The sequence below is a fragment of the Hippoglossus hippoglossus genome, chromosome 6 (genome assembly GCF_009819705.1).
Source record: "Hippoglossus hippoglossus isolate fHipHip1 chromosome 6, fHipHip1.pri, whole genome shotgun sequence".
NCBI classification, from domain to species: domain Eukaryota; kingdom Metazoa; phylum Chordata; class Actinopteri; order Pleuronectiformes; family Pleuronectidae; genus Hippoglossus; species Hippoglossus hippoglossus.
Genome location: NC_047156.1, coordinates 3,136,427 through 3,148,604, shown reverse-complemented (window position 1 = coordinate 3,148,604; position 12,178 = coordinate 3,136,427). Strand labels below are relative to the sequence as shown.

At 45.4% G+C, this 12,178-nt stretch overlaps 1 protein-coding gene across 4 annotated transcripts in view; it reads right to left on the bottom strand.

Annotated features, from left to right (window-relative positions):
• The window catches only part of jph3 (junctophilin 3), a 45,265-nt gene extending 35,886 nt beyond the window's left edge, over positions 1-9,379 (bottom strand). For 3 of the 4 annotated variants that reach the window (XR_004614231.1, XR_004614232.1, XM_034589344.1), the window contains exon 1: positions 7,531-9,376. Coding sequence is in view for 1 of the 4 variants with exons in the window: in XM_034589344.1 (XP_034445235.1) it covers positions 7,531-7,912 (382 nt within the window). In the remaining 3 variants the exon portion in view is untranslated. Of the gene's footprint in view, positions 1-7,530 lie in introns of all 4 variants that reach the window. The other variant, XR_004614233.1, reaches the window with a different exon arrangement.
• Between the last annotated feature and the right edge of the window lie 2,799 nt (positions 9,380-12,178).

The window sequence follows — 12,178 nt, the reverse complement described above, 5'->3', positions numbered from 1 at the left end:
GGTAAATGATGCTGGTTTGACTGGACTGTACAGCTCTCGTCTTCTCCAACGAGTATCGTGCAACTCACACCGAGTATTGTGATGACAAGGCTTCAGAGTTCACTCACAAGAGTCAAGGTTTGTAGTTCATGAGCCTCAGAATAATCATTTGTACGGCACAATAGCAGAAAGAAAGAAAAAGCGTGGAAATAGAGCGGCTGTGGATGAGTTTAAATTTGTTGTGTGACAGTAACATTAGAAAAGACGAGGCTACGTTTCTCAGACTGTTTTTTCCTTCGTGTCTCGGATCATTTGTGCCAAGGGGGGTTTCAGGAGCAGAGATTTTAAAGGAGATCTATTCAGGCTGAATACTTTCATTTGTGTTACGGCTTGAAAAGGTTTACAAGCCCTAATGTTATTGAGGTGTGGAGGTTTAGGTTCATTTTATTTGGACCATTCATTTGACGGGGACATAAAACTTTACAACTATTGCCCCAGTGTCTCTTAAAAGGAGTCTGACACAAACCATGAAGAATCTAAGATGGGAACTTGAGCCTCCGTACATGGGGGACCCCACAACCAGGTGAGCTGTGGGGTCCTGTGTACGAAGGGTTGAGGTCGTCCTTCAGTGGCCGCAGGTTTGATTCCGACATGACCCTTTGCTGCTTGTCTTTCTCCCCCTTTCATGCTTAACTCCGTCCTAACGAATAGAAGCCTACTGCCCAAAAATATCTAAAAAAAGAATTTAAGATGAGGAATACTTTATAGTTAAAACACTGGGGTGGATAAACATTTAAAAAAACCTCCACTGCCATATTTCAATATATAATCCGACCCTTTTAACTCATTTCCATCCATTCCCCAGTAACCGAGAGTTTCAGGAAAGTTGCCGTACAGTATCCCAACAGGCTCGCGTGGCCTCATTAGTATTTCTCGTTAGTACTGTATCAGCAGCCGTGGTGCAGGGCAGACTTCCAAGATAGATAATTCAGAGTTTTCATGTTTCAGACAGCATCGCAAATCCTCACTTCAAACATCAAACCGTTCCATTACATAAGCTACAGCCTGCAGTGGGCTTGTTGCGGCGGTGGAGGAGGTGCGTGTTTGCAGTGACTCTGAATATAAAAGAAACCATCAAAGCGCAGTGCAAGTGACATTTCTACGTAATGTCTTTGTCGTACGATTTGACTGTGTCGCTGGAAAAAAACGTGCAAACACACAGGAGGTGGATTTTCTTTGACTCCACCGTTTAAAGGTTACACTTTTTTTTATCTGAATGAATGTGTGGGTCAATCTAATGCCTGAGGATTCACATCATGTAGAAAAGTGGTGGATACTGTAGTGTAACAGAGAGAGAGAGAGAGAGAGAAAGTCAGGAACACAGACACGTCAACTGGAGGGAAGAGTGACAACGACACAGACCAGGTAACTAAAGACAAGCGAGACAGGCTGGACAAACAGCTGGACACACACACACACGTCCTAAACTACACATCACCCAACACGGAGAGAGTCAGTTCAAAGCTAAACCTCTGCCCCGTGTAAATCACTGTGTGCGACCATTATCCGTTTAAAGGATTTTGCTCGGGCCCCTTTTCTGTCTGAGTCTCTTTGAGGATTATTTATCTGCTAAAACATTTCATAAAAAAGACCAACAACAACACGGCTGTTTGTGATTTTATAACCAATGTTTTTGTATCAGAGTTCAGCTGTGATTTATAAACACAAAAACTTTATAAACACAAATACTGTACTGTATTTGTATCATAAAACGAGATCCGAACCACATTTCTTGAATTTTTCAGGTATTACAATGCATCGCTACACGGTCATGCATGCATGTGCAAAACAATTTGGGGCACATTCACAAAAACATTATGCCAAAGCACTTGTAGAAGTAAAAGTCTCCACAAGGGAACTGTAACGTACAAATGTCTCAGAAACACTGACGCCAGTAGGTCAACGATAAAGGGCCTGGCTATCAAAGTGAAATCAGCAGAAGAAGAAAGTAACGTAATGAACGATTCAAAACAATCAAATGGGACAAACAGGGACGATAATAAACCGACAAAAGAAGAAATATGGAGGCAAACGTCCCGACTTTAACATCAGGTTGGAGATACGACTCTTCAACGTTCCAACACAACACAACTTCAGCTTCTGCACAAACTACAGAGGAATCACACTCTCAGATCCTGGACTGTGTTTTATAACTGAACCATGAAGGAACATAACGTTGTGTTCTGCGTCCATCTGAGTAGAATTACTCATAATCTACCAAAACAATTTCCATGAAATTTTGCGGAGGGGTTTGACCCAAAACGTTTTGGAGCAAATCCGGATAAATGGTCAGATCCAGGATTATTTATTTTTCTCCCTTTCTTCAACATGGCGAGACAAATCTCATGTTGTCATTTTAGTCTCTTGGGTGAAGTAGAAGCTTGAGTGATGTTGAAGCCACATAATTCATCCAGAAGTCGATTTTTTCATTGCATTTTGCTTTTATCAATGTTTTCTGCACAGGGTGGCTTAAAGAAATTGAAGTTGTTGTTCAAATAAATGCAAAAAATAGCTCAACAAAAGGGGCATTTACTTTTGAACAAAACAAACACACTACTTTTGAAGAATCAAGCCTCTTAACACGAACATCACATCAGTCCTGCTTCACAACACCTCTCTTTGCTAACTTATAATATCCCAGGTTCTAGAAACATACCGAACCCCCGTCCACTGGTCTGTTTGATGCCCGGGACAACCAATCTGGATATTTTGCAAAACTAACTTTTCCTCTGCGTCTGAGCCGCTCGTCCACACGGAAAATTAAGGTCGTGTGGATAAAATATAAATGTAAACGAAGGGGTAAATATCTGTAAAAAAATATTCAGTAGCGTCTCCGACCTCATGTCTCCGTCTTGTCCAACTAGATTGTGTCTTATAGGTCATATTTAAGACACAATGGTGATTGTGTATTCGACCAGCTACTTGAAAATGGTCCAATCTGAACCAACCCAACCTCGTGCTCGTCCGAGTGATCCAGAGAAACTTAGACAGAGCGGCGCTGTTCGCTGAACAGCTTCCTCCCACTCTCTCAAACAGGCTGCAAACAGATTCCCTCAAACTCGGTCCAAGGGAAACAGGTTTTAGACTTGATTTGGCTTCTCACTCCAAGTAAAAAAAACACTGACCGTGTGTCGGAGCAGATCATCCGATCATCCGATCCGCTCCGAGCTGTGGAGTTGGGGGGGGTGTATCTGTATTTATGTTATCAGCTTACATAATGTGGTCGGAGCTAGAATAATGACTTCGTTGGTGGCAGCCTTGAGCGAACTAATAGAATATGTTTATGCAGGACAATTATAATGTTGTTGTAGAGCATTTGCCAAACGCTCGGGGGACAGGGCCGAGGGTCCGGGACGTTTCTGAGCCGTCACAAGCTCCGAGCATCTGTGATCGTCTGGGACTTTAGAGACAAGCCGTCACTGCCTCGTGTCCTCCTGAGATGTTGTCTTCGCATCTGGTGGAATAATTCAGTTTCTGTGTGTTTGATACTGTGACCGTTAGCTCGTCCGTCCTGGTGTAATGTGACTGTTGTACACAGTGACAGTTGTAATCTCTGCCTCTCCCTTTGTGACTCACTTCGTTCCCCACTAAAATGATTACTGTGTGTGTGTGTGTGTGTGTGTGTGTGTGTGTGTGTGTGTGTGTGTGTGGTTGGTAATCAGTCAGCTTAGCTCTTCATCTCGGTAAACAATTAGCCCGGAAGGCCGAGCCGGCCAATCAGAGCCTAGCAGAGGCAGCCGGGCGGCCAATAGCAGCGAGGAACACTGAGTCCCCCTGTGACACGCTGACCCGCTGCATGTCGGTGAGCGTTGCTATGGAAACCCTACTGTACAGAGCGGCTCCGAGGTAATGCAGTGAAGCGAGGGTGGGAAAGAGCGAGGTGGGAGGAGAGGAGAGGAGAGAGGGATGTTTGCAAACGTAGGACGAGGAAGGAAAAAAGCCAAACAGCAGAGGAGGAGTGATTCCTAGAAAAGTGGCTTCGGGTGTAGTTGGAGGAGAGAGAGGGATGAACTCCACCGAGGGAGACGCAGCCGGCTCTGAGGTGCACAGCCTGTTCTTCGTATGTCGGCTGCAGAGCATCTTTGAAATGTTTTGGCTCTGGACTCTTTGGGTGAGACGGAGTCCTGAGGTTACAAAGGTTAGATCGTCAGCTTTAATCCGAGAGGGAACCTGAGTTCAGCCAAATCCGACGAGCGCTCAAAGAACCGAGGCCTCGTTCCTTCAGAGATCCACCGGAAATCAGATTGGATTCTGTTAATGTGATTAGTCGGCAGAAAAGATGTCCACCTTCATGACTTATTTGACTTACTTTCTCTTCTTGTCGTTATTTAACCACTATTCTATTTTAATTCTGGTTCTCAAAGAAAATCCAATTAATCCAAAATTACAAATGAGTCTCATTTATAGTTTGTAATTATTTTGTTCATTAAAAAACGAGTTAAGCTTGATGTTATGTTTTCACGGAACATTGAGCTCATTCAGAATAAAACTATATTTTTTAGAAAATAATGTTTACATGAGTTCCTAATAGAATATTCCATTTATATTCCCATTTACATGCTATAGAGCATAATTATATTATGACTAATGTCATCTTCACATCCTCCTACTTGTTTGTTCCAACAGCTGCTAACTGTCACATGATGATGTCGCATTAGCGTAAGAAAACGATGATCAATGCTCAATACGAACGTTTCGAAGCTGCGTCGAGAGTCCGAAGCAATTTAATACATAAACTATCGTTTTCAAGGCACAAGGCTCTTATTTTGAAACATGAGACAGGAAGGACTTGTGTTGAGCTCGCGAGTCACGATGATTGGCTGAGAGAAAAGATGTGTAAACACAGTGATCCATATTTTACTGTCCAGATTACAACTAGTAGTAGTAGTACTGGTGGTGGTATTACTGGTAGTAGCAATGGTAGTGTTAGTGATAGTAGTACTGGTAGTGTTGGTGGTCGTAGAGGTAGTAGTAGTAGAAGTACTAGTAGTAGTAGAAGATGTTAATGCTGCAGCTTGGTCAATCACTCTCTATAAAAACCTTCAGTTTGATGTATAACCTCATATGTGAAAGACAAGTACATGCTGCCAGTATAAGTACACATTGTACTGCTGGAGCTGGATAAACACTCATAACTAGGCCAATCTCTGCTGCATTTACAGTATGTGGGTTCAAATACTTCACAGAGCGACAGTGTTGTTATCTCCTCTCTCTCTCTCTCTCTCTCTCTCTCTCTCTCTCTCTCTCTCTCTCTCTCTCTCTCTCTCTCTCTCCGGGAGGTTTTCTTATCACGTTTCTGTTCTTCTCTCCGTTTTTCATCCTTCATCCCTCATCCCTTTTCTCTCTGAAACGACCTCACTCGTCCCCTGATGAGGAGAATCTCTCGTAGTAATAACGATAATCATCCATCCATCCATCTTTCCATTATCTGTCCATCACTTGACTGATCCACTCATCCATCAGTCTGTACATCTGTCCATCCGTCTCTCCGTCTCTCCGTCCCTCCCATCTGTCTGCTTATCTATCAGGCCCACTTCTTCTTCTCCTCCGTCCTGAATCAACCTCTCACACCCGTCTGGTCTGTGGATTGTATCGGGCTGCTTTAGGACAGTGTGTGTGTGTGTGTGTGTGTGTGTGTGTGTGTGTGTGTGTGTGTGTGTGTGTGTGTGTGTGTGTGTGTGTGTGTGTGTGTGCGTGTGGTCCAGACGAGCTTTGTCAAACCTGCTGGTTGTAGAGTTATGTAACACGGCTTTAACTGTACTGTGTGTATGCGTCTGTCAGCTCAGTTGCTCAGCTCACACACTTTTTCGGCCCGATTCCGTGTGCGTTTTTTACACGCACATTGTGTATGCATGGCACGTGTGCTTGTGTGTTTCTATTTTTAAGCAGGAATCCATATGGTATGTGTCTCATTAACGGTGACTGAACTGAGCCGGGGTCTAAGTGCATTGACGGCATTGATTTCAATTTCAGGGCAAATCTGGTGCTGATTCAAAAGATATTCTGTAAAATAAAGACCCTTTAAAATATCTGTAAATGTGCAAAACTACTTTTTATGCAACAAATAACAAAGAGAAGTGTTCATCTTGTTGCCGTAAGTGATGATTTAACTTTTTACAACAATCAAATGACCAGAAAATCAAGTCATAGATATATTACATGCAAATAACTGGCTAACACGATCAGATTTTCTGGCCAAGGTCCAAAAGAAAACACTGTACTTGTTGTATTTATACAGATTCAAGCAGTTTGGCTGTAGAGATGAGAATGTAGAGAAATATTGGATTGACCAAAATGACCCGTATCTCAAAATGATTTCCTCAACGTCAGGATGAAGTGTTCCTGTCACTTTTCCTCCGGCACAATCGTGAACTTTACATTTTTGATTTTGAATTCACAACCAATAACTTCATCCAACTGTCTGATGGATTTCCATTAATGAACTTTAGTAAAGACATTCATGCTCCCCAGAGGATGAACATTGATCCCCTTTCATCTAACTTCAGGTCCAAATGGGAATTTATGCAAGACTTTGATCAAACTAATGACGTGAGCATAAGCAACATATAAGGTTTAGTGCTGATTAGCAAATGTTAGAAAGGTGACGTGCTAACTTGTAGCTTAGCATCACTGTTAGCTGGTTGACTTCAGCATTTAGAGCAAGGCTATAAACTCTCAGTTTAAATCACTGTACAAGTTTATAATACTCAGAATTAGAATTTCACAACTCAGGAGAGTCTTCACAGAGGCAACAAGATTATCTTAGGTTTCAACTTATTGACGTGTTTGCATTAATTTGCTGCAGCTCTCTGCGCTGACCTGCTTTACCTTCAACTTCAGGATGACTTGAGTGGAATAATAATTAAAAATCCGCCTGTTGCGCTGCCACACAAGTCTGGAGCCTTTGCTGTGTATTTGAAAATACTTCACAGTACACGGGAGTAATTAAAAAACGTACAGTTTGTGCTGCTGTGGGGAAATTAACAGAGAATTACGGCCGGTTCTCGGGAGCTGTCGTCCTCCTCTGTCCCTCTAACCCTTTATTCCTCCCTTAAGACTGCATGGCCTGAATCGAAGGCCTTCAAATAAACAGTGTGTCCTCATGCAGCTGAATCGAGGGGTTAGGACCGGAGGAAAGAGAGGAAGAGGAGGGAAACGAGAAAGGAAGAAACTAGAGATTGAGAATCATTCATCAAAGATTGTCCTTGTGCAACCCCCTGCCTCTGCATGAATGGGTGTGATGACAGGGGCGGGCGGCGGCAGAAGAAAGGATGACCCGAGAAGACCTCGGGACAAGCTCCTCCCACTGTAAATCTGTCACCTGGGTAACTGTCAGCAGTCGTTCAATCTCCCTCCGGTAACAAGGCGGTCGTTTTCATTGAGGACAGTTGTCAATCATTCTTACATCGACTCTCTGGTTCACACAACCTCTCACACTCTTTGTCACACACTCTCAGACCCAAACCCCACAATGCAACTTTCCCCTCCTACCTCCGTCCGAGTACGTCTCTGTTCCGTATCCGTCTTGCAGGCCGTTGTTCCACGTCCCCTCGTACTTCCCGCTCGTCCCCGTGCTCTCCCGGACGCCATAGCGTCCCTTAAAGCCGTGCGTCCACTCGCCCTTGTACACCCAGCGGCCTTTATTCTCAACACCCACTCCGTGTCTCTTGCCCTGAGCCCAGGTGCCCTGATAGGTGTTACCGCTGGGCCAGGTGTAGACGCCCAGCAGCTCAAAGCCGTGGGCCCAGGACCCACAGTACTCGCCCTGGCCTTTGGGTCCCGTGCAGATCCCGTGGCCGTGCGCCTTGCCCTCCTCCCACCCGCCGCAGTATGACCCCCCATCGTCAAAGTTGAACCTGCCGCCAGTGGACATGCATGAAACAGGTCTTGGCAATTCCCCTGAAGCCTCGACAAAAAGAAAAAGAAAAGAAAAAGAAAACAGAGGGAGGAAAGAGAAGGACAGGTTGGTGCTACGATCAATCCATGGAGCTGAATTCAGAGTTCGGTGAGGAGGAGGAGGAGGAGGAGGAGGAGGAGAGGGAGGAAGTTGGGAGGAAGAGGGAGCGAACTCCCACACGAATCGAGAGACGCCACCCTTTGTTTCCAGCTGGCAGGAAGAAGAAGGAGAAGGAGAAACAAGGTGGAAAACAAAACTTGGCCCCTCACAGGAGTGTCAGGGGTTTCCCGGCTTGGTGGGAAAAGGCAGTGAGATGCTGTTCACACCATCCTCTCGCTGGGCTCCTTGTCTCTTTGGCTAGCACCTCCCGTCTCCTCTGTGGCAGACGCAGGTGAGACAGGAGAGTGGGCCCGGAGCTGCCATTATCCTCTCTGAGCAGGAGATGAAACCATCCGGCGGCTCCACCGGCCTCAAATCAGCCTCCACCAACACAAACGCAAGAACTCTCCCTCCTACTCTTCTGCTCCTGCTCTCCGGCTCAGGCCCACTCGCTCTGCCGCCTCCTACCTGACGATGCCTCCACCTCTCTGGGGTGTCGAGCCAAGAAGTGTCCCCGGGGACAGCCCTTCAAACCTCCAGGCTTCCTCCAGCATAGGAGCCACCCTGATCAGCAGCGAGAGCCCGACTGGAGCTGTGACATTTTAGCATGGTGAGGAAAAAGAGAAACTCTCCCTCTTTAGAAAATGTTTCTTCTTTGGGTTCGCTCCTAAGCAGAAAATCATTCAAAGTCGGAATGTGTGTCTCACTTCAGGCTCCAGCATCCTCTTCTTATTGTGTGTCACACGCACACACACTCAGACACACACTTGGCCTGGTCGCACACATGCATAGAAAGAGGGAGAGGCAGAAAAATGGGGGAAAACATAAGGTAATCTGCTTTGTGTTGGTCCTGTGGTGCTGGAGAGCAGCAATGCAGTCTCCTGCCTTCTGCACACACACACAGACACACACACACTGTATGCATGCACACACACATGCACACTTTCTGACAGCAAATGCGCACACACACACACACACACACCCAATGAAAATAAACAAGTGGATTGATTAATTCTCCTTCTTCTATTGCCCCCCTCCCTTCTCTCAGTCTGTCTGTAGGTCTTTAATCCACTGCGTCCATAAGTGGTTTATCCTCTGCGTGGGTTGCCTTCAGGTTGCCTGCCTGATGAAATAACATCCATGTATGAGATCCTGTTGTGGTGTCGTTCTGTCCTCCTCAGCATCTCCTGCTCGTCTCCATGTTTCCCTACGGAGCGCCGGCTGACGCACAGCCTGCTGCCTCACAAGCTCTTCTCCTCCTATGGCTGGATGGCTCTATCTATCTCCCCCTCTCTCTCTCTCTCCCCCTCTCTCTCTCTCTCTCTCTCTCAGAAAATCTGCTCATTAGAGAGGACTGTTCCAATGCAGCCAACCACCCCCCCCCCCCCACCCACCCAAACACCCACCCCTCCTCCTCCTGCTCAATAGCACGCTCCAGCTCTTAAAGAGACACACACTCCACAGCCAGGCCAGCTCCTCTCCTCCTCCCTCACCTGTAGCTTTTTAGCCTTTACTCAGCTTGTGTCCGTCTCCCTGCATCCGGCCTCAGTCTCGTGACCTGAGACATGACTGGAGTGGGGGTGCACAGTTTCAGTCACCGGCCAATGGCTCCGGATCAGGAGGAAAGATCCCAACTGGGCCCCCGAGATGTTAGGGACACGCACCCAGGTCCCATCAACCTGTGGTGGGCCGGCCTTAGAGGAGGCGGGCTTGTGATTACAAGGCCGAAACACAAGATGACGAAGGTGCACAACTGAAGACATGTCCCTAACATCCGCTCACGTCAACGAGGCATTAATTAGTGTGGTAGAACACACAAGGGATATTCTCCATCTTGTCAGGGGACAGGGTTTAGTTTAAAAAGGCAAAGAGGTAATGACGTCTGATCTCAAGTTCGGCCTGTAGCGTTGATCACGAGGCCAAAACACTTGATGACGCTAAAGTGCACAACGGAAGTTATGTCCCTAACATCTACTGGTGGCTGCTAACACCTGCTAACATCTACTGGTAGTTGGTAACTTAAGACCTTCAAACGTACAAGAAACACTCACCTTCTTGTTCCTGTATTCTAAAACATCTAACGTGCAATTATAACAAAACAATGTATTTTAGCTGCACTCAGTAGATCCCAACAGTCGCTTTTCAATTCTGCACCAAATCCACATCATAGCTTCTAAAAGTATAAAACTGTTGATTCCCAACTGAATCCACACTCCCTCGGCTGCACATCAGGTTTGTATTTGTTACCGAACGGTGTCATTCAGAGGTTTTTGCGTCATCCTGCTGACTCACAAACAAACAAACAGAGCAGAATGTCACTCGGTGGAGGCACAGCAGTTAAATCCAGTCAAGCTGCAGCAAATTCCACAGAATCGCAGATAGACGTCTCCTAAATATGCCTGTTTTTATTCATCAAGATTTCATCATGAAGTATTGTCTGTGAAATTAATGAAAATGTCACCAAAAAAACATAAAATCTTGCGATGTTAAAGAAAGTCATAAATCCCAGATCAGCGCCAACATTTTATTAATTCTTTCTTGGCCCATGTTCCATCGTTCAAACAAGTTTTTCTGTGAAGTATTTTTTGTGTGATGCTGCTGATAAACAAACAAACAAATGGACAGTTGTGAAATAATAACTCGTATTCTTCTTGGCCAGGTAGAGAGGTTACAGTCAAACATTCACATAGGACTGGAAAACGTGGTGATGTGATAACTGCAGCTGATCAGGAGTTAGCAAACCAGGAGTCCAGTCAAAGAAACGAGATACGAGAAGTGTGTTAAAGCTACTTGGATTGAAACTCTCAAACATTTTGAGTTTGCCATTCACAGGAAGCATCTGCTGAAAGAAAAGATCTCAGCGGATCATTGATCGAGAGTCGATGATTTCCATGAAGCCAGATCTCAGATATCAAGGATCTCAAACTCAGGTTCCATCTCTTCAGCCAGAGTCTGTGATCGTCTAGTAGAGCCTCATCATCGAGGTCCCGTCTAAACACACACTCTGTCAATCATGATGCTTCACCTGGTTTTTACAGAATCAAACAACTAATTAATTTGATAATTAATTGATCAGAAACATGAACATCCACCGCTGTGACGAGAACTAAAGGAAATAAACACTTTCACTCTCTGCCCTGAAGCTAGTTTGAGTATTTAAGGTCAACGTGGATCAATTAGCGGACGTTTAAACCTCAGCGAGGGCGAACAGGAAACTACAGGTGTGGTCATCCGTCCTCTAATTATTCGTCCTGTTGCTGTTGTTGTCCTTGTCCTCCTGTTCGCCAGTGTCTGAGAGAGCTAAGCCAATTCCAGCCCAGATTACAGTAATAAAATCAGTGCGAGGCCGGGGATTAAGGCTTAGGCCTCTAAACACACTGGTAGTATAGAGAGAGAGAGAGAGAGAGAGGGGGAGGAGGGTGGAGGGTGGAGGAGGGAGAGAAGGTGAGCAGGTACAGGGCAGGAAGGGGGGAGGCGCAGTGTGGTGACTGATGTCCTGACCACAACCGAGGGATTAGGAATTAAAGAAATTAGAAACCGCAGTGTGCGCGCGTACGAAGCCATGACATAATGTGGAAGGAATCAATTAGAGGGAAGAGAGCTCTGACACAGTCACGGATAATGATTACTGGGTCATTAGAGACGTTATTATACAGTGAAGAGCAGAACGCAGGTGGAGTGTGACGCATTCGTCCGTCAAGGCCCAACTGTCTCCTCCTGAAACCCGGTTTAATTCACTACATCCTGATTTCTGTACACGCTCATGGACATCGGACTTCATTCATCGAGAGCCAAGAATTATTCTCTGACAAACAACAAACAACTGACCGCTCCTCCATCACTACTTCAGAGACTCTGACGTCAAAAGTGCAACATGGCAGCACCCATGTCCGATTCATATCCTTCGTCCATCTTCATTTACAGTTTATTGTAAATAAATAAAAAAGAAAGATCTGCTCACAAGGTTTAAAAACATACTTGAGTTTCCAAAAGGAAAACCGAACAACTGGAGAGCCACAAGTCTGAGGATTCAAACGCTCGAACTAAACGTTCCTCATATCGGGTTCTTTACTGAAACAACTGGACGACAACACTCATAGTTCAGAGGACGATAAAAACAGAAACTTCCTCAAAGACCTGAAG